Source organism: Vanessa atalanta, chromosome 9 (genome assembly GCF_905147765.1).
Source record: "Vanessa atalanta chromosome 9, ilVanAtal1.2, whole genome shotgun sequence".
Lineage (NCBI taxonomy): Eukaryota > Metazoa > Arthropoda > Insecta > Lepidoptera > Nymphalidae > Vanessa > Vanessa atalanta.
In genome coordinates, this window is record NC_061879.1 from 10,933,946 (window position 1) to 10,957,830 (window position 23,885).

Below are 23,885 nucleotides of genomic sequence, written 5' to 3' on the forward strand. Positions count from 1 at the left end.
TAACTTAAATATAATCTGGACGAGAACTAAAACTAAAGATTTCCAAAAGTAATAAAAACGTCATCCACATTTCACTGTCTAGCGTCTTCGTACAACGGCAACACTGCTTTTTTAGTATATTATAGGTAATTCGAAGTTACGAAATAATCAGAAATATTTATATGTATACGATTTGAATCAGGCCAAAAAATATGTCTTATTTATGTGTATAGTATAATAAGTACTTTTTGTAATAGTATAAAATAACTAATAAGTTTACTCTAATGGCAGCCCTGCAAGTTACAGTTTAAAAGCTTAGACCAAAGACTATATCTATATACTAGTATAATAATAGACTACTCGGTTTTGACTTTTGACATTTCGATTCGTAGTTCGTTAATTTGAATTCGTATATAGATTTATTTAGTATTACAAATAGTATTAATTATTGTAGTTTATATTCAAGTTCTTAAGTTCAGAAACATAGTGTTAAGTTTTCCTTGTGTATGAAAAAAATAAGACTTTTATGTACTGACAATCTTTTGCAATGGAGCAAGATACAGATGACTATTGTGATATTACTTCACAATTAGATGCAAGGGAAATATTGAGGTATTTAAATAACTTAGGGATACGTAATATTAATGGAGAAGTTCTAAAATATTTCATAACTGGTAAGTATCACATATGAAAAATAGTCGTTTATTACTTCAGTCAGATCAGTGTTTTGATTTCTCAAAAGATGCACTACAAAATAATTCTCAGTGCAATTGCAATATAAATTACATATATATTAGTTTAAATGATGTCTCAGACATTATAGAGTCAAAAATGAGAATAAAACTTTTATTATTCTATGCAAATATATAAATTTATAGCTACTATTATTCTTTCTTGTCAGTTTTTTGTAAAATGCACAATAAATTTAATTAATTAAATATATGAACATTTTAACTTTAAGTGATAAAAATAATATATGATTTAGATATATATTTCGATTTTAGATCTCAAAAAGCTCATAAAATATGATCTTCAACACACAAGTGAAGACCACAGTGAAAAAACACACAGAACTGAAAGTGTTGGCATAGAGAGGTTGCACAGTGCAAGTACATTTTCATCTAGAACTAGGTCCAAAGCTCCCTTTGCAAGTTGCCCTAAAGAGTGTCAAAGACCTAGGAGAGTAACAAACTTGCGTAACATACATTCCGCACCTAACATTGGTCACCAGTTAGAAGAAATCAAAACTTCCAGAAGATCATGTTCATGTGTAAGAATTGAAAAAAAGATTGAAATACCTAAAGGAACACCTAAAACAACCGTTAGTAGTAATTGTGAGTAAACAAGACATTTTCTTTAAAATATTAATTTTTTCTTTAAAATATTAAAATGGCAGAAGAAAGCATATAGTATTGATACCAAGCTCGCTTTATTAAACTCTATATAAATTTGGTATATAATGTGTGCTTATTTGATATTGTTGAATGAATTTGAATACTCATTTAACAAAAATCAAATTTTAAGTCACTACAAATTATACTGTGTATTATTATATTGTTTTCACAAATTAAAAAAAAAGATAACAAAATAATTTAGATAACCCAATGATAAATTTTCAGTGATTAAAGTTCCCAAGCAGCAAATTAAAAAAAAATGTGATCCTGTTTCACTATATCACTATTACATGTCACTATGGGAAAAGTACAAACCAAATGTGCCAGGAGAAAATAATTGGGCTGATCTAAGATGGAACATCCGTCAGAAAATGGTGGGAAATTCTTCGTCACAAACTTCAAACAAAGTAAGATTATTTTTGTTGTTAACACTGTCGTGAATGTGTGTGCAATATAAAAAATTAATAAAGTCAATTCAATAACAAAAATAACACCTATTAACTGAGAACTGAACTGGCGAATGAAATGCAGTTTGTTTTTTTTAATGTTTTATTTTACAATAATTTTAAATAATTGTTTTCATACCACACGGATTAACTATTTGTGTTGTATATCAATTAACTTTATTAGAAGATATATATAAATAGATACATTGAATATCTCAGCATAAGTATAAAATAAAGTCACTTATCACTGTCTCTATGGTCAGATCTTAATTTTATTTTATAGATAGGGCGGTCAAATTGGCTACCTGATAGCAAAAGGTGACAACTTCATCACCAATGTATCACCAACCTGGGAACTAAGATTTTACGAACCTTCTTTCTGTAGTACTGGCTCACTAACTCTACAAACCAAAACAAAATATATGATGGCACCTACCTAGACTGGGCTTTCACAAAGCCCTTCAACCAATTCTTTTAAACATATAAATATATTATTTCAGTAACTCTATCAGATTTGTATTTGTGGATTTTTCATAAAAATTATGCAAAAGTTATTTATAGTAATTTAATAAACAGTACCAATATATAATTAATGTGTACTCTATATTACTAACCTTTAAATAATATCTTTGCAGGTACAAGGGAAACAGGACACATTTAAAAGAAAAAAAACCCCATGTGATATTTAATATAATGATAATAGCATAAAATGATGTTCCTATAAAATCAATAATTAATTATATTTTTATAATTGTGGAAAATGGTAATAAAAGATGATGAGATCTTTCTAATTTATTTAATTTTAAACTCTACTTTACACTTGATTTAATTTGAACTTGGCTTGTTGTGGCATCGTATTTGAATGAAGATGTTGTAATATCTTTTCTTCAATTCTCTCTGCTGCAGTCTGAGTGATGATAAGGGTGTCATGCTTCAGCATAGAATATACATTGAGTCCATAAAATGGTATTATATTGACATGAGGCAGGTTTTCTGTAGCCACTGTTATGTTCCGAGGCGCATAATCATTACTGAAAAAAAAAAACAATTATTATTGATACTATTCATTCTTAAGTTAAAATATATCAATTCAAATTGAATACATATCTTATTATTTAGTAAAAATAAAAATACAACTAAAGTATTTGTTTAATTTAAAGGAATTGTTGTTTGTTTAAAGGAATTGGAAAGAAGTGTTTGTAAAAATTTCCTATTTGTTATGATTCCTCACTAAATTTTGAAAGGTGCTATTAACTTTTAGTTTACTTAGAACAAAATTGCCATTTAAATTTGGTTGAACTTTTAAACCGCATATAAGATAATGTTAATTTTTTTTTATGCAATACATTTTAACAGTAACAAAATATTGAATAAATGTTATGAAAACTAAGATCTACAGTAAAGTTTAACTAAGTACTGAACTTACTCATCAACGATAAGTACTGAAGGGCCCCAATTCCTTTTCTCTATTAATTCAGCCAAATATTCTGGGTCCTCAGTCGGTAACTCTAGATTCCTTACAACATGTAAGTCATCTTGGGCAAATTTTGCAGATAATGTTGATGTCAAACCGTGTATACGTAAATGAAACGGAAGCATAAAAAAATGTGTTTTGCCCGATCGTGGTCCGTGAACAATACCCCCACCTCTCCATAATGGAGACCTAATAGATCCATGACGTGCTCGACCCAATCCTTTCTGTGGCCATGGTTTTCTTCCGCCACCATTTACTTCAGCCCTCGTCTTCGTATGAGCCCATGACACCCATCGAAATTTCCTTTGCCATATCACATTCCTGTGAATGATATCTATTCGTGGTAAAACAGCATAGACCAAAGGATGTAGTTCAAAAAGACCGAGTTTTTTTTCGTCAATAGAATCTAAATTTTCGATCCATACTTCTCGTGGTTTGGTGAATTGAGGTGGAAACTTCCACTCTTTCTGTGATACGTTTAAATCACTATTACTGTGACTATTTATACTAGAAACTTCAGTAGATCCTGATGAGATCAACCGTATCTGTGAGACAGTTGATATATTCAGTTTTCTTATAGCATTTATAAGAGAAAAACTCATTGTGAATAAAGTAAAATTATGTTGTATTATATGTTATTTTAAAACATTACAAATACAATATTAACAATGTTAGGAACTATTCATATTTAGTTTTTAGGTTATTTCGTTTGCACAACAGTGAAAAGTCCCATAGACAAAAGTAGTCTTTATTACAGATAAAAAAATATCCATTAAAGTCAATTGTAGTTTTTTTAGTTTATAATTTTTAATTAATGCGAAATAATATAAATTGCGACTCGATGACATAAGATTAAAAATTTAACCTTAATTTTAAAAACCTACGAAACAATTTTTTCCGCTCATCATTTTTAGTATCTAGTTAAGGTACTTACATACACCTTAACAAAATGGTTAAAATCATTTTGCACTTTGTCAGAAATAATATTTCATTTTGTTACACAGCATTGTTTGACAAAAAAAAAAAAAACAAGTACAATATTACAAATAACCGTACCAGGCTTTATCAACGAAAGAGTCAGGTCACTAGTTGCATGAAATATATTCTAAAAATCTTGCTACACTTACAAAAATAAATGTTTCAGCTTAAACAGTATATCTTGCCTAGGGATTTCAGGTGGGCCACCAGTCAGGTTATCCACCACGGTTTTCTCAATAAAAAGGGCTCATGCTACCATCGACTTTACTGCTCTTATTGAAAGCCATTGAATTAGTTGTGACGATGGCAAAAGAACAAAAAGTATGGTTCCCTGGAAACAGGCCCTAATAATGGGTGGTACATACATTGACACACTGACACTCATGTTAATCAAATTAATGTTAAAGACTGATTGCGAACAAAACTAAAGTGAACAAACGACGCTAATTTTAAAATCTATATTTCTTATTTCAAAATTTGACGTTGATTCGTTTACCGTTGAAATACTTGGCCCTAGGAGTAATAGTGTAGAAACATTGATTAAAAGTCACATCGTTTAAAAACGCATCAATACACATCGTCTGAACTTCTTCGCTAATGACAGGGATATTGGTTTATTTATTTTTTTCATTCATTCTTATTGGCCAGTTGATATTTGAGACATCTGAAAATTCTGCATGCTCTCAACCAAGATTTTAATAAATAGACGTAATATGACTTCGAATCAACGAAAAATTTATAAATTTATATTTCTATTCTATTAAAAAACAAACCTTCGGCACCGATCAATGTCTGTGGTTCGGGCGGACATTAATTATTAGTAATAATAGTTGTTGTTTAACCCAACATGACATTTTAACAATCCATGATTTAATTTGACACGATTTCACTATTATGAAGTATGTATAATTAATTTTCATATTTCTGATTACAGTAAGTTAGATATAGCTAAAGCTGACAGTGGATCTGAAATAGATAAATTTATTATCAATAAATTGTCATTTTTTCGGATCTTGTTTGTCATTATTCTTTATTTTTGTACCTAAATATGGCAAAAGTCTACACAAATCATCAATAGTACATATAACGTATAGTATATATATACGAAATAAAAAATGGTATTTTTTAAGAATAACTGTTGCGTTTTAAAAGTATTTTACGGAATAATAATAATAATATTTTTTATCACTAAATTCCCACTCGCCGCTCACATACACTCCCGAAACATGCCGTTCCGGATTTCAAACGGAATGGAATGTTATTTCTATTCGATGTGTATTACCTTCGCAAGTTTAAACTCCTAGTTCCACACGCTCTCTTTATGGACGTTCCAATTCTTGTTTGTACGGCAATAAGGTACATAATATTTAACGAATTTCATTGTGTTCCTCATTTTATAATGGTTATATGTATATACATAACGTTAAATAATAATAAAATATTGTAGGTATTATTACTAACGTCCGTTAAAATGTTTATTAAAATAAACAAACTCGTTTAACTGTAGATAACAGTTATATTGACACATAAATATTAAATACTGACCATGCCAACCTACTTTACCGCAAGCCATGGCGAGTTTTAATTAATCGTTTTGAATTAGGTAGGTATCGCCTTTTTACATCCCTTTATTTAAAATATTATGAATAAGGTTTTGGGTGCCCATCAAGTAAGCGGGTACCTTTTCTAAAAACTTTTTTTTACAATAAAATCATCAAATATTCATTTCTTAAAAGTTTTTTTTTCACAATAAAATCATCAAATATTCAAAATAATACTTTATTTTAGAGATCTATAAATAACACGACAACGTCAGATTCATAACTACATTTTACAGAGTCAATGTAGGTATATCATTTTTTTAAATACCTATTGGTGAAATGTTACTTAAATACATGAAATAGAAACAAATCAAAGTCGTGCCTCGTACTTTAATTAATGGAAAATTTAAAGAGAATAATAACCCTTATTTATTTTCTTTTATAGAGTATTTGCTTGAGTTTTATCTTATTTATCTTATATTGCGGCGCATACTCTGCAGCGGCACTCAGTCAGTCCGATGTTTTCCCACTTTTGATAGCATACGTTGAATCGGTGTCAGTAATTGAACACGTTAACACAAGACGGCGTGCTACTCTCCAAATAACATAACAATATTTAATCTTAATAATAAATAATGTCAGACGACTATAAAAATAATCCTTCAATATCGAATTTTGTAGAATATCTGCAAATAGCCAGCGTTCAACCAAACATCATCTATGGTGAGTAAAATATTTCTCTAATTATAGTCGGCCGTTTGTAACTACAAACTTACAAAGTTGTGTACTTATTTGTTTTCGTATTAAGACTAAAGATCTACAATAGTCAAACAAGTTTACATTTTACATTAAAAGGTGCATTAGGTTGAAACAAACTAAGTTTTGTAAATCAAAGAATATGTTTATATACCTCATTGATGCAATTCTTTAAAATTGTGTTTAAATCCAATTAAATAATCTCCAAAAATAGGGTGTGATATACCTTTGTAATTACCTATGTTTCAAAATGTAAGTTTGTCGGATAATTTATTTTTGTTTCAACGATAAACTTCCTGACCTTGAATTACTACAACAATGACCAATTGACGCGTCGAACGGGAACAGTCAAGAACATTTTTATTTACTCGAAGTTCGAACGATGTAATTGAAGTATCGCCTCTTTATTTTTTAATCTTAAACGAGATGTCAAAAATATTAGAGATATCAGTATAGTTATATAATTAAAATAAAAAATTATATACTTAATTATACAGATTTTTTTTTGTTAGATGCAATAAATTTTTTCACGTTTTAGTAAATATATTTCTTTAATAAAAGTCATTTAAATTTTTTATTAAGCATATTTTTTGTGTATAGATATAATGTTTAAGAAAGCTGTTTTAACCACTGTATATTCAAAGTCAAATAAAAAATATAGAATATGATAATATATTTTAATTAATATATGTTTTTATATCGAAAAATAGATGATTGAAATGTCAGGTAAACACCAAAAATACTAATGCGAATTAAAGGTAATTTCCATTTGCGGAAAACATTTCAATGTTTAATTTAGATTAGGGTTCATTACTGTGTCAAATTATCAACCCTAAAGTTATAACAAACTGCCAGCAAATAAGCATAACAAGAATTCATTGATGATAATAATATTATAATACTTAATACGGTAAATTGTACGTCAAACGAATTTATATGCTACCACCCGGGGTATTACCTAAATAGAATAAATGCTAAATCGGTTAAAGCTGTGTAGCCGTATTAAATAAGCAAACATAAATAAAAAAATCATACGCGTCAAACACTTTCGGCGAAATCTTCGTCGAAAAGTCGGTTAAAGTAATCCGACCGATCGTAAACAAAAGCGTTCGATGAATTAGTGGGTAAGCTTTATTTACTATTTTTTGTGCGAACATTTGTTGCATACGCTCACCGTATGTCAAAAATGTTGCCACCGAACTTTTCCCTTAATTAAGAAAAATACCGTAAATTCTCACTGTATTTTTCATTATTAAGGGACAGATAAATAACACATTTATATGGCTGAATATAACAATAGAATCCATCGAGTGACAGTCAGTGACAAATATAAAATAATAGGTAAGATATAACGCAGACAATATAATGAAAATAATTTAATATTATTTAATTATAAGTAATTAACTATCATGATTAAAAGAACTTACTCAGTTTAATTCATATATATATTTTATTAAGTAAATAAAATGTTATTTAATTAAATCAAAATCAAACTATATTCATATTATATAAGTGCATATGTGTTTATTATAGACATAAGCACACAGAGTAGAAAACAAACAAAAAAAAATAAGAAATATTGATCCACAGCCGAAAAATTAATGTTCAACGTTATTCAGCACAAAGCAAAATAATTATCTTCATGAATGACATTTAACCATCAAAAAATTTTTATTTTTTTTATTGTTGTAGTGGAATAGGCGTTTGTCTTCCATCTCACCTGATGGAAAGTGTAGATGAAGACGAAGGTGGTACACGCCCATCCAAAAATAATACATAATTCTAATAATACCAATATACCCAAACGTCATTCACATTTCAGGATATTTTTTATGCTTTTATTGCGCTGGTACTAGCACCGGTTTCGTGAGATTATGTGTTCGAATTAACATTAAAAAATATAAAATACAAGTACTTTTTGGAATGTTTATGTTAAATGAATTATAACTAAATACTTATTTTTTGGAATGTTATTTCTTTTTTCTCACATTTCATTAAGAGATAAAAATATTTATGCAAACAATATGCAAAACATAGGTGTCGTTTAAAAACTTTTTCTCTTATCGTAATTTATTTTAAAACAGGTCTATAGTAAATGGTAATTTATATTAACAGAAAATGTTTGAAATTTTAATACCTATTACCTATTTATATCGATAAGTTTCCAAATTATGTGACAAATGAGTAATCGTAAAGTATTTATTTAATATAAAATAATATTTATAGGTTATTTTTTTAATTAACTTTTCACCAAACGTTCTAACTAATAATTACCAACAAACTAAACTTTAAGGAATTTTGATCGCTTCGTAATAATTGTTTAAATTAATAAAACAATATTGGGGCGAGTTCGAATGGTTTTATGTTTTGCCCATTCTAATGACTTTTTAAATAATATAATATTTGTATTTGGGATTTATTTATTAACTCAGGAATAATTGTTATGTGTAGGTTTAAATATTAATAACTGGTTGGATTAGTGGCGAAACATTTTAAAGTATCTGCTAATATTATTTAAAAAATAAAATCAAACATTTTCCCTTCAATATTCTGAGTACTTGCAGACCGTAACTCTGATCTCCGTCGAGTTGGGTACTTGTAGCCTTCAAATAAATAATGTACTAGTATTAAGTTGAGGTACTACAATAGCTAGAACACTTGAACCTTCCTTGTAGTTCAAAAAATAAACCTTCTGAGAACCTGCATTTGTTGGTTGAATTTCTGCTACAAGTATATTTCGTATTGAAGCAGAGTGGTGAAATAGATTCCAAGCCTTCTCCTTAATTAGAGAAGAGACTTAGCTCTTAACAGTGGCAGATATCGGCTGTTTCTGTTAGCTTGAAGTTGATAACTTGAGACATTTATCACTGAAACCATAACCGTAATTGAAGTAGCTGACGACAAGCTTTGTTCCGTACATCTATATATTATATATATAGAAGCGAAATACCACTCATTAATCACAAGTTTGAAATTTGACAGGTAGGTTTCTTATAGGGTTTAGACATCTACTAAGAACGAATTTTACGAAACTCCATTTATGGGATAAAACGGCAGTTGAAAGTTTGTGATTTATACATTTCACAAATAAATTACTTATTTATTTAACTTGAAATGTCATGAATTGGTCATAAAATGCCTATATAATAAAAGTTAAAGTTCAGGGTAAAAGGTAAATTATACTTCTCCTGGAACCCAAATCATGATCTTAAAACACTAGACAGAAATACTATAATGATCTGAGGATATGCCAGCCTTGTATCCGACAAGGAATGTACGCAATCAATCTCAATTGAGTAACGAGGATCACGCGTTATTTTCCACTTATCCACTTTCGTAAGGCGGTATCAATGAATATATAGACCTATAAAGTTGTTATACTAATTACGCGCCCCGATTCCGCTCAGTTATATAAATAACTACATTTTAGCATTAGCAGCCTGTAAATTTCCCACTGCTAGGCAAAGGCCTCCTCTCCCTTTGAGGAGAAGGTTTGGAGCATATTCCACCACGCTGCTCCAATGTGGGTTGGTGAAATACACATGTGGCAGAATTTCGTTGAAATTAAACACATGCAGGTTTCCTTACGATGTTTTCCTTTACCAGCGAGCACGAGATGATTTATAAACACAAATTAAGCACATGAAATTTCAGTGGTGCCTGCCTGGGTTTGAACCCGAAATCATCGGTTAAGATGCACGCGTTCTAATCACTGGGCCATCTCGACTCTCCATATATAAATAACTACATGTGATATTTAGAACTAACTGCATGTGACATATTTTGACCTTTCCTTACCGAATCTTCTAGACGTCTGTTATACTACTCGTAAATATCAAAATCAAAAAAATATAAATTTGAACCGATATGTTTTGTTTTACTATTGACAAATAAACTATGTTTTATCGTTTTTAATAAACAGAAGAAAAAAAGATTTTAATTGACACTTTTTCTTAAGCAAATTTTTGAAGTTGCATTTTTGACTTATTTTGAAAAATATCTAAAAAACGTAATAACTCAAAATGGTTCACTTTTGCATAATGCATATGGGGATTAAAATTATCGGAAATAGTCACCTCTATTAGCTCTTAACGGGAATACGTCGAATTACCAATAACCCTGTATAGCTTGTAACAATATATAGTCATTACAACAAGAGGATAAAAGCCAAATAAACAACATTTGGCCGCAAATTGGCGCGATATAATTGGTCGAGAGCTTGATTGATCTGATGATGAATGTAAGGATTAACAAAGAACTCATGTTATTTTTTTTTTTCATTTTAATTTAACATCAACATCATTCAAAGTAATTCCTGTGACTTAAGTATATGCTATGGATTATCACATTGGCTGTATCAAAATTTGTAACGAATACTTGAGAAATATAAAATCCACTTTATCAAGCTAGAATTTGTAGTTTACGATTTAAATAAAAACGTCCTGACATGGACAAATTAAAGATAAGATACACCGAAGACACGGAAAATATATCAGAGATATTATTATATATATTAAGCAAATTCAAGATTTGCAAGTTTTTGCTTTAAAATTGCACCTGGGCATCTATTCTACCAACATTAAGGGATATAATACGTTCCCCATTCTATTCCGATCCAACTTCAACTATTCCAAATAAAAATAAAACTCAGCTTTATCGTAACTGACGCTTATTAAATACTTACTTTGAAGAATATATTTTATACTTATTATAAAAATGGGATTTATATGTCATCCAGAAAGATCCCCCGTGAAGTATTTGGTTTTTCAAGCAGGTTTGCAGGAAAAGTCTTTATAAGTCCAAATAAAATTCACTTCATTATAAAACTTACAATCGATTTCAATATAATTAGGTATAGGCTATGAATATCACTATTAATAATATTTTGTACCTTATTAATAGTGATATTCACATTCACGAGCATGTGAAACAAGCACACAACAGTTGCGTAATCTTGTTTGAATGACGTTATCCTCAATTTCGGCGTTACGTCTCGCCTGAACCTCTTTATTTAAATTGTTCATATAATTCTTGATGCGCCGCCATATGTATAAAAGGCAATATGCTTACTGCTGAATCATCAACTTCGTCCACTCGACTCGTTCAAAAATGTTATACTTTCAACAAACCCAGACAGAAATAAAATATGAAGATAAAGTTTTTCATTTGGCAAATGTAACGAGTTAAGCAACATTTTTTTAACAGACAATAAACTATGTCTTCTCTGCGACAAAGCATAGCGCGAGTCTGGGTCAGCGAGAATTCTTGGATGGAAATTAAAGAAATCCCTCCTTACAGCTTTTAATTACCTGCAGGAAAATTTTCGAACATCTATGTTTCTTCATTCAAAGTTATTTAAAGTCTATAGATCTGCAACTATTATCACCATATTTAAATCGAATATTTCACCATATGGGAATAAACTTTATTTACAGCAAAAAGTAGAAACTTACAAATTCCATACTAAATATTAACTGTGCTCCATAATCAACTAATTGAAGCAAGAATTATTAATACCTGAAGGATTGTTGTTATCAATTCAAACAAAGGACGCAACTCCCCCATCAAAATTTTGTACTGTAAATATCGCAAAGGCATCCTTTAATATAGCAGGGATTACTTTAAGATAAATTTATTTCTCGAAACAACAGTAAATAATTTATTATTTTGTTTTGAATATCAACGAAGTAACAAAATTGAATCGTACTCAGGACGTCCTCCTGGCTGTTTTTTGCCACGGCTGCCATTGTTATTCAAGATTGGCCAATTGCGCAGAATATATTTCGGCGGCACAAAACACGCCTAAACATTTGTTCACGCGTATTTCACTACATGCAATGATTATTAATATTACGTAATTCGTTTAAAACTCCTCATCGTTTAATAAATTGTTTAGTCTCACGAAGACGAATAGACATTCGCTTAAGATAAAATAAATGAAACGTATCATATTTCTAAGATATCATCATTACCTATACCTAGGTTTATTTATAGGTTAGCAGAGATATTAACATCGGACCGAATTAAATAAGTTACCGAAATCTTTTTACAGACACCATTTATGGATTTTATTTTCAAAAAAAATCAAATTAGAATTCTTCAAAGTTTATCCATAGTTTGATTAATGTGAACATTTTAATTGAAAAAGTGTTATCAGGCTATTTATTGATAAAGAACATTTTTTCAGACGATTGTGTTCATTTCCTCAAAAGGCAAAGTGATGATATTGGTCTCGAATTCAAGATATATGAACCAGTAGAAAAGAAACCGATTGTGGTTCTGACATGGCCAGGTCAGGATACGTCACTTCCGGCGATCTTGTTGAACTCGCATATGGACGTTGTACCTGTATTTGAAGTAAGTATTTTTCTCTAATATTATTAATCCAGCAATTTTGGTATACAGACAATTTTATTTCGTGTATTTTGGAACCGGCTTATTTATAAGGTTTCGTTTTTGAGTTTATCTCTATAGATATGTTTCTAATGATTTATTAAAGCCGAGCGAAACTCAGCCACGTTAAGTTTAACATATGAATTGGATATACTTTGAAGCAAATGGTATAACTCTATGAAATCATTGTTCTCACGAAACTAAATACATAACAATATTAATTTACGCGGGCTGCGAGATATCAATATCATTTAGGTAATTGTATTATTAGGTATTGTCTTCGAAACTGATTATACACATAGTAATGTTCTTTGTAATCGGCGTATGTAAGCTTCGATGTATAATGCTCTTAGTTAATACTATATTAAATACTGGCTGTACTTATTCTGTTATATGTGGTTCTTTGAGTTTCCTGACAATGCTAAATATAACTCATATTGGTGTTCTTCGAAAATTACTGATAATGGAAATTATTTAGTGTATTGAATTAGAATATGTAGATTTTCGCTGTGGATGTTAGTAAATAAAAAAAAATTCTTTTTTACAAGTTCTTATCGGTACAATTATTCTCGTAAGTTTACAAACTGGAATAAAGTACATACTTTTTTGGTTACCTACTATTTATATTTATGTTAATACCGGTAAAATAATGAAATCCTAATTATCTTTTAACTAAAAGAAACCCGCTGACTTTCTTTCGCCGGTTCTTCTCAAGTCAGGTTAATTATTTTTCCGAGTCGGTGGTAGTGCTTAATTTGACAATCAATAAGTAAGTGTAATGCTTCTATATCGAATAAAGGATTTGGTTTTGATTTGATTTTATCTGTACACCACCAAACCAAACATATAACAATAACTTACCTACTACCTACTCACCTAGTGGCAAATATACAGTATCCTAGTAAAGATTAGTAAGTTTTTACTAATTTAAAAGAAAATAATTTGATATAGAGCAGATATATATTGTTATAGAACAGTTGGACTTACCCACCGTTTAGCGGACACATTGACAAGGATGGAAAAATATACGCCCGAGGCTCTCAAGATATGAAGTGTGTCGGTATTCAATATTTGGAAGCTGTACGTAAATTGAAATCGGCGGGAATCAAATTGAAACGAACTCTGCATATTTCTTTTGTTCCGGGTAAGAATTCTACAATTCGTAAAATTAATTTAGCTATTGTGAGATTATAAAACCAAACCGGGATGGAGCGATATAAGATATATATATATAAGATATATTTTCAACGAACAGCAACGTACACAAAAAGAAACATAAAACCATCTTAATTAAATGAATTGTAAATAAAACCACTGTTCAAAATTTATTGGACACAGCCTTTCAGATTTTCAGTCGAGTAACCTAAACAAATACTGGCAACACAGTGTTTAATTTGCATACCTAATATATACTTATACTAAAAACAACAACCATGATGAAATTATGTATTCCTTTCAAACGTATTGTAATGCCTGTTAATATTTAGTCAGTATTTTCGTGTCATAAATAAAGTCACTGAAGATGTTTAAGTATAAAGTAAATGAATTGAATTTGAAAACAAACATTTAAAAAAAACTTAATCTATGAAATAAAGGCAAAACAAGTTATAATAGATTAATTTAAAAAGAGTACGAGCTATGTAACGGCGTTATTCTTAATAATAATGTATTATATAAATAATGTAAGTTATTTAATCCACTATATACATTTATAAATAAATATATGTTCTTGTCGAGCCATGATAGAATGTGATGATTTTAATCCTGATTAAAGTAATTTTAATCAACCCAAAAATCACAGAAGAAAAATTGTACAATAAATTAAAAGGATTCTATCTATTTTGTATCGCTCGACAATAAGTTATTTACATACTCTTGGGAAAAACATTTTAATGTGATCTTACACCAGATAACCTAACCTCCGTGGTCGAGTAGTGTGTACACCGGTTTTCATGGGTACACCACTCCGAGGTCCCAGGTTCGATTCCCGGTCAAGTCGACGTAGAAAAATTTCATTAGTTTTCTATGTTGTGTTGGGTCTGGGTGTTTGTGGTACCGTTGTTACTTCTGATTTTCCATAACACAAGTGCTTTAGCTACTTACATTGGGATCAGAGTAATGTATGTGATGTTGTCCAATATTTATTATTATTTATTTATTAAGCAGGTTCAGATAGTTTCAAATAAATTTAAAATTTTAAATAAAATAGTTATAAAATTATATTTTGATACTTTTTGCGTACAGTGTTTACAAAATTTGACAACAACACATACGGAAAATAAATTCGTATTCGCTTTTTATGCTTTACTATAATTTTCTCTGAGCTCCATTTCCCTTGCGTCTCCTGAGATTATTCTATATATAATCTACAACTTTTCTAAAAGTGTTTGTAGCATAAAATGATTTATTTGAATACAGATGAAGAAATCGGAGGACACGATGGAATGGAGAAATTCGTTCTAACAGATAGCTTTAAAGCACTAAATATAGGATTCGCATTAGATGAAGGCATGGCAAATCCGGGCGAAGAATTCATCGTCTTTAATGGTGAACGTAATATCTGGCGTAAGTGTTGTAAATCATCAATTTAAAAAAATTGAGTTGTTCATAACGCGCCACTTACATGGCAAGAACTTTCCCATGTATGACTTCCACTTACATCTGACACGCTGGTTTACTCACGGCGTTTCTTCACCGACCACGCGATAATATACAAGTTACTTAAAAATTATTTGACACACTCTCGAATTTCCTCCTCCTGACTGATTTCGGCGGCCAATCTCAAGGAGACTAGACAACACATACAGTGCACAAGAATGTGCGCAAAAATAGACGCACTCTCTATACCTTCATTCTTATAATCCGATGGGACAGTCCGACTCGATCGCAAATAATCAGACGCAAGACTTTCAGACCTTAGAAGTCTGCGCTTAGGATCCAAGTGTTCTCTTTACTCCTTATCGTTTAATTTGTGTCATTGGCAAATTTAGTATTTCGTTCTTTATAATCTGAATCCAATTTTTTTTCAGAAATCCATGTTATATGCACGGGTCAACCAGGTCATGGATCTCTTTTATTGCCAAATAATTCTGGCGAAAAGGTACAGATCATTAATGAAATATTCAACAAGGTGGCGGGTCTAAATAATTAGGGACAAAGATAGCCTCATATGTGTGTTATGATTTCCCTGATGTTTAGTTGTTCCCTGCAGATATATATCTATTAAGTAATGAATAAATACAATGCACTAAAACACATTATATTAGGACAAAGTTAAAAACAAGCCCGAAGATATTTTACTTTATTTTTTATTGATAACTAAGACAAAGAATTCATTTATAAAACTATAATTAACGTACAGTTCTAGTTCCATTAAAATATATCAATTATATCTGTATGTTTCGAAAATAATGACTTAAGTAAGTATGTATAATTAATTGAAATATATTCACGGCTATATAATGCGAGACTTTACTTTACAAGCAATAAAACTTTAAATATTTTATAAATTTGGCAAAATATAAAATTAAAAAGTAATAAACTTTTCAATGGTGAAACCCACTCATCGAAACCAACACTGACCTAATTATAAATGTAGATACTTCTATATATAGAGAATAGCAGACTAATAATGACAATAATTAAAATCAATGATCACTGTGATGATACGAATGATAAATAATTAAATTGTTTCCGAACTCTCGCAAAGAGAATTAGTTAATTTTAAACACGATTCTGATTGCTTTTTTGTTTGTTTATTATAATGCGGCGTCTGATTATTTTATTTACAGCTGAGATACATTATAAATAAATTTATGGATATGAGAGAAGAGCAGAAAACGATTCTGGAAAACAATCCGAAATTGACTATTGGAGATGTTACTACGATAAATTTGACGCAAGTTTTCGTAAGTAAAATTTATATCTATACTTACTACTACTTAAGCTTATTCTAATGGCAGGAAACTATAATACTTTGACATTGTCTTAACATGGTATAGATTGATCGAGATTTTAAATAAATCAACGATATCTTTAAAACGTAATTTGAACGTCAGATTATGTCGGAACTTTGGGAGTATAATTATAGTGATTGACAAGGCTATCTGTTCTGATATTGACATTCCTTTTATACAAAGTCCTGATCGATAGATAATAGCATCAATTTAATTGTGATATTTGTAACAAAATTTCGCCTAACTTGAGGAAAAGTTTTCGGAGATTTTCCACCACGCTGCTGCAATGGTACACGTGTGACAGATTTTCATAAGACACATGTAGAATTCCTCAGGATATTTTCTTTCACAGGCAAGCACGAGATGATTTACTATTAATGAACAATAACAAAATCACACAAATTAAGCCGTGTTAACTCAGAGCTACCTACTTAATAATTGGTTATCCACGTATTTTTGCCACTGGGTCCTTAATAATATTTCGCTTTTATGCTGAAATATTAAAAAAAAGACGATAAGAGAGATGAAGATATCATTGGTATTCATTTTATTAAAGATACGTCAATCTGGATTCAAATGATTGACATATTCTTCTTTAGATTACTTAAACAGTTACTCAACATAATACTATCTATAAACTTTTATACCCACATCTTTGTTTTTACATTCTTTAACTTATTTACATTCTTTATATATTTTCCAAAAGTTTGTGACCTTTGCCCTTTTCATTGCTGTGTGTTACGGCTTTAGCCATAAATTGTTTAGACTCAAGGGATCGATTATTTAGAGAATGATGTGTCTTCTACTTCTGGGTACAGATCCATCTGGTCACGACATATTTACCCGCCAAATGTCTATCATTAGTATTGTATACTGCCTTGAAAGGTCAGTGACCTAGCATAATATCGCAGTTTCTAGCGTTGGTGGCAAATGGGTAAGAAATTGTGAATAAAATATTTCTTACGGCAATGTCTATGAGCATTGGCGACAATTTACCATCAGACATCACATTTTCACGTCCGCCTTCCTTTACAATTATGACAGAAGTAGAAAAATCTGTGTTAAAATAAACACGTAACTATTCAGCAACGTCTATAAGAAAGGCTGAAAGAACTTATGTCAAAACAAAGTCTATGTACATACGAGTATAGACTCTAGAAGGCACGCCCCTCCTTGTTAAATTTGATTTTATTTTAATGAAGATGTGTGCGTGAGAGGATTAATACAAGTGAAGGAAGCAAAAACAAATAAAAATTACGCTGTATACTATACTTGACTTGACTTGTTTTTAAGTTTTATTTGTAATATAGAAAAATTTGTAATTCTTTCCTTATTTATGAAAGTATTAGCATTTTCTCTTATCATGTCGATAATAATAAAACTATCCGACTAGGTCTCCCGCGAAACTTCGCGATTATTCAAAAGATTTTTTAGGAATTTCGATACATATGACAGGTTTTGTTTTGATTTTATTTTTATATTTATTTTAATATGAAACCTTTTTTAAATGAAATTTTTAGCGTTACTTAGTATACATTAGTTCAGTTAGAATTGGAGTTTGTCAATGACAATTTACTTTAATTTAGTTTACGTTTTTCATTTTTTTTTTTCTTATACAGCCGTAGTCCCGCTCTCTAACCGGCCAGTAACTTTTTCCCGCCCTCTAAAATTAATCAAGAATCATTTTTATTTTTCTGTACATTAAGCCATAACCGATTAATAGACACAAAATAAATTCTTAAGGGTGGAGTGCAGTCCAACGTTATTCCCGAAAAATTGACCGCTGTCTTCGATTGTCGTTTAGCTGTTACTATTGACCAAGAAGCATTCGAAAACACTGTAAGTATAATTTATTTACTTTTACATAATTAGGTGCATTCATAAAAATATAGTTTTTTAATAAAAATTAACTTCGCACCTGTTAGAAGGTACGAGTCGAATCTTGTAACTGAATTATAAAATATTTCTCATCTAACCAATTCAGCTAAAATATTGTAAAAAAAAATCCATATCATCTGAAATATCTAATTAATTTTATTCACTACATATATAGATAGATAACTTCCTAAGCGAGTACTAGTTACCAATAGTTTATATATATAAATTGTCCTCTTTATACTTTGACATTGCCAAGAGATTACTCGATCTTACACGTGTCACTCATTTAGTACCGCGTATCGTTATCATCAGCAAATATTTATGTTATCAGGTAAAACAATGGTGTAAGGAGGCCGGTGAAGGCGTAACGTACGAGTTCGAACAAAAAAATCCGAACGTTGAGTGCACGAAGACGGATGACAGCAATCCATACTGGGTTGCGTTTAAATCGGCTTGTGATCAAATGTACGTAGTAGAAAATTAAAGAATTAATCAAATATTTTACAAACATCATTGCTTATAAAAAAAGGCATTAAATGTCCCACTTCTTGGTTGTCTCCTCTTCTTCTCGGGGTGAAGTATTGGAGCTTATTTCATGCGTGTTGGTAGATCACATATAGATTTCCGACTGATGCAAGTTTCGTCACGATGTTTTCCTTCACCGCCGAGCATGAGATGAATTATCAATACAATTACGCAAATAAATATTCAGTGGTCCGTTCCAGGATTAGAACTCATTTTCGTTTAAGATTCAGTGTTCCAGCTACTTAGTTATTGGCTATTGAAAGATTTTATCATCATCTTCATTCGACCTAGCATAGGTCTAACACACAACAGACTATCCCGAAATAAGCTAAATCTACCGGTTATCCATTAAAAAAAAACAAAGTCATAAATGTAACAAAATATGTTTTTGATAAATTTTAGTTCATATTATTTATGTCTAATTAATACGCTGGGCGTAAGTGACTTAGTAGTTCCTAGAAACACTGCTAAGATCTTATATAAACACGTTCAATTTTAATCAAAGCTTCTACGGACTAGTAAGTTGAAACATACATACATATTTACCGGTCTTGTGCATATCACGAGTTGATATTTGTTAACAGCGATCTGTATGATTTCGAAAAGAATCTGAATATTATTAATCGTTCTTTTTTTGCTTATGACATTTACACGCTACCTGTATTTAAAATAGTTTTTATTAGGAAACATTTTCATGAAAACTCCGTTAATATTTTTTTCATCCCCATTGCCTCGCTCCCATTATTGGAAACTATCTAGCGTACCAGCTATTTCTGATAATTTTAATCGTCGGTTGGTAATAAAGTAAAACTATATCGTGCACTTTTATGATAAATTCCGGTGCTGTAAAACTTTTGAGCATGCGAGGCGATGTTCAACTCGTACGCTTGTACGACCCCATTCAAATTCTGCTCATTTTTTCCCGCTACATATAGCGAAAAATTCCTGGGAAAATTAAAAACTCTTTAATGCTTTATTACTTATTCAGAAACTTAATATTTCCTCTCTGTTCGATTTTTATTTTTTTATCATCGAAACAACAATTTTTAATAAGGTGCGATGTTTCATATCTGTAATTTTTTCAGATGAGAACGCGATTATTATAACTTTGCACCCATAGTTGGTAAACTTTGTTCAAATGTGTAGAATTTATAATAAAAAAGTAGTCTTTTCTTAAAACTTTGTTATACGTACTCTATCTAATTTACTAATCATATTACCTTAATTGGTACAGAAGTTTACGTTTATTACTTAAACATAAGACTTAAAATCACTACACAATATGCAAACAGTCTGTGAAGTTATAAACGCTTGAAAAATCTACGATTTCTCACGACAATAATTACAATGCAGACGGATGGTGAATAGCGGACTTTTCATTGGCTTCTAGTAATCCCCTTGGGTTTGGACCCAACCTGTTTATAAGTCGTTTTTTAAACTTAAATTAGTCTTCATTAAGCTTCTTCAACTGTATTTTTTTTTCAGGGATCTTAAGTTGAACATTCGTATTTTCCCTGGTGGTACTGATAGCAGATACGTTCGTCGTGTCGGCGTCCCCGCTATTGGATTTTCGCCGATGAACAACACGCCCATCCTTCTACACGACCACGACGAATATATTAGCGCGGATATATTCTTAAGAGGGATAGATATCTACGTTAATCTGATTACCGCAGTCGCAAACGTTTAGAGCTGTAATATATAATGTTACTATATGACCATCATTATTATTATTATTAAGTAAGTATTCGTCGTTAATTGATGTATAAACCTGTAATCGCCATCTAGATTAAAATCAATTTGTTGTTTTATATATTTTAATTTTGTTTTAATTGTCATTGTAAATAACAATGGCACAGTTATTATTATATTTATTTTTTATTCAATTGAAATGATTGTTTTATTTATTGAATTTTATTTATACTTTTGTATATGTCGCGTAGTGATGAGAACTTGATTTTTATTAAATCACTAGCGACCCGCCCCGACAACGGGTGCTATTATTAATAAAGAAATTGTTATCATTTAAACACTTAAGCCCAGGGCCCAGTGGATTCTAGGACCCCAGCTCAAGTCAAGTCAAAGTCAAAAATAGAGGATAATGCGAAAGAATCCATAACTTTATAAAATTAAACAGATCGTATCGTATTATAAAGACGATCGATTTGCAGTTCTGCGAGTCCTGCAATTAATCAAACCCATTCAATTAATTTGATTAAAGTCTACGTTAAGATATGTCGTAGGTGGGCCCCTAAGTAGCCCAGGGCCCCCTAAACTTACGGTCCGGCGCTGTCTATACTAATATTATAAATGCGAAAGTAATTCTGCCTGTTATCTTCACGCTTAAACCGTTGAACCCATTTAGATGAAATATGGTCTAGAGATAATTTGAGTCCTTGGAAGAACATCGGCTACATTTTTAATTCACCTTTCGAGGAGGTATAATGGGGGTGTGGAGGTTTGTGTGCTAGAGGTAAGCCTTTATAAATTTCGCGCGGATAAAGCCACCCGTTCAGCTAGTACTTAGTAGATTTTGCTCTAATTGACAATAATCGTACAATCTTAAGTGCGGCTAATCTATAGAATTTTAATTGAAGGAATGTGGTCATTGCATCTTCTTTATCTTCAACATCTTATCAAATCCTCCAAAGTGTATTTTATGCAGAATAAAAAATATGTTTGTTGTAATTATGTTTTGTATATTAAAAAATAAATGTCAGTATAGCACTGCAATCCTCATACACAGCTGGGCAGATTTTGATAAAAAATGATGTTTTTGAGTTGACCTGGATGGTTTCGAACGCACTTTGATGGCGCTGCGATTGAGTTCCAAGATTACTTAACAAAAAAGAAAATTATATTAAAGTAAGTACACATCTTATTTTACTAAATAAATATAACAACGCAAACATGCTGTAATATATATTCATTAACATTCGCAGGCGAAACGACCGGTATGTTAATTAAATAAAAATGTACATAGATAAAGTTTCCCACAATCATCCCATAGGGATTACTTCTGGCAATTATTTCTTCCTTACCACTTTGCATGATTTATAATTATTTGTTGTTAAATAAATGAAAAATAAAACTTATTAAAAGAAAATACCGACTTAATAGTTTTTTTTATTATTTTGTTTATGTAATTGATTTCAAATATATTATAATAAACTATAAATATATATATTTCTCGGTAAAACGTTGACGAAAACCGGTACAAACTTGTGTCTCAAATCGAGTCTTCGTTAAATAAAGTCTCGGACTGGGGCAGGCTAAACCTAGTCCACTTTAACCCCAAAAAGACGCAAATTTGTGCGTTAACCGATAAAAATCACCATTTGTCGCGTCTCCTCTTTCTGAGAACATTCCGATAGCCGCCACAGCTAGTATCGAAATAATTGGCGTTGATGTTTCGAGCCTCCTCCAGTACCGCGGTCAATTGGAAGGTAAAGCCAAACTACCAGCAAGGCAAGACAGTATTTCACGTCGGCGCAAATTCGGCCTCACATGGAGTACTGCTCTCACCTCTGGCCGGGTGCTCTAAAGTAAGAGTTCCTTCCATTTGACCGTATCCAATGCAGAACGCCTCGAATTATCGACGATGAAGCGCTTTCCGATCTGCTTGATCCTTTGGCTTTGTGTAGAGATGTTGGATAACTCTGCATCTTCTACCAAATACTTCACGGGGAATTAATCCCTGCTGCTACCCCCTATAACAAAATAAACACCCTTAATAATTAAGGGAGTTTTCTATTTTGAATGAATGATCTTATAAAACGATCGATAAATCAACGAAGCCAATTCTTAGTAATTTACAAAAAAAAACTTGAGAAAAAATAAAATGAGATTACATTTTAAATTAACAATAAACTTAATGTAACTGATGCTATAATATTTCTACGAATCACTTTAGATTCGGGGTTCTAAGTGAACTGTTATTTTAATCCCAAAGTCCCAAATAGCGTAGAGCGTAGATTAGGTAGTAATACTTTTTTGTTTTCTGTCCCGTCGACAACGCGTATGCCAAACTCCGTGACAAAACCCACATGTAGCAGGATTAAATGTTACAGATGTCCAGTGGTAGTTGAGCGGGTTCGAACCCGCAACCTTCGCTTTTTTTCAATTCTTTTTAAATTCACGTTTAAAGTAAAACATATCAAACTCACATTAATCTTTTATCAACTGCTTGAGGTTATTTGTTGCATTTTGTATATCTCATGGTGTCTAAATTTTAAAAGTTTTATATTAAAAGTATAACACATAGGTAACATTGCCTTGAAATTGCCAGGAAGAACTTCTGCGATAAAGAATATTTATAGGTTTAACAGTAGGTATACAATTTGTAGCATAATATATATTTTGCTACACAAAAATTCTTCTTTTTCTTCTTCTTTACGAGTTTACCATTAAGTCCATTTTTACTTACGGAAATCTTCCATTTTGATTCCCGGTGTATTCTCTAATCTGACACCTTGAAAACAATATAAAAAATATTGACTTCTTTATAGTCGCTTTTTATTATCTTATTAATTGGATACAATGTTTTTATTTTCAAAAGGTAATTC

At 30.8% G+C, this 23,885-nt stretch overlaps 3 protein-coding genes across 3 annotated transcripts; 2 read left to right on the forward strand and 1 right to left on the reverse strand.

The window, feature by feature from the left end:
* The first annotated feature begins 335 nt into the window (after nucleotides 1-335).
* Nucleotides 336-2,606, forward strand: LOC125066206 (hydrolethalus syndrome protein 1 homolog). The gene is made up of 4 exons (XM_047674184.1): nucleotides 336-653; nucleotides 984-1,313; nucleotides 1,599-1,780; nucleotides 2,455-2,606. The coding sequence occupies exons 1-4, from the start codon at nucleotides 527-529 to the stop codon at nucleotides 2,506-2,508; spliced, it is 693 nt and encodes a 230-aa protein (XP_047530140.1). The 5' UTR covers nucleotides 336-526; the 3' UTR covers nucleotides 2,509-2,606.
* On the reverse strand, nucleotides 2,593-4,018 carry LOC125066205 (39S ribosomal protein L4, mitochondrial). The gene is made up of 2 exons (XM_047674182.1): nucleotides 3,246-4,018; nucleotides 2,593-2,850 (listed from the first exon to the last, which is right to left on the reverse strand). The coding sequence occupies exons 1-2, from the start codon at nucleotides 3,893-3,895 to the stop codon at nucleotides 2,634-2,636; spliced, it is 867 nt and encodes a 288-aa protein (XP_047530138.1). The 5' UTR covers nucleotides 3,896-4,018; the 3' UTR covers nucleotides 2,593-2,633.
* A 2,171-nt stretch (nucleotides 4,019-6,189) lies between these two features.
* Nucleotides 6,190-21,150, forward strand: LOC125066204 (aminoacylase-1-like). Its single transcript, XM_047674181.1, has 9 exons — nucleotides 6,190-6,535; nucleotides 12,756-12,925; nucleotides 13,934-14,105; nucleotides 15,380-15,526; nucleotides 15,991-16,061; nucleotides 16,753-16,869; nucleotides 18,661-18,756; nucleotides 19,127-19,260; nucleotides 20,806-21,150. The coding sequence occupies exons 1-9, from the start codon at nucleotides 6,448-6,450 to the stop codon at nucleotides 21,008-21,010; spliced, it is 1,200 nt and encodes a 399-aa protein (XP_047530137.1). The 5' UTR covers nucleotides 6,190-6,447; the 3' UTR covers nucleotides 21,011-21,150.
* The last annotated feature ends 2,735 nt before the right edge of the window (nucleotides 21,151-23,885 follow it).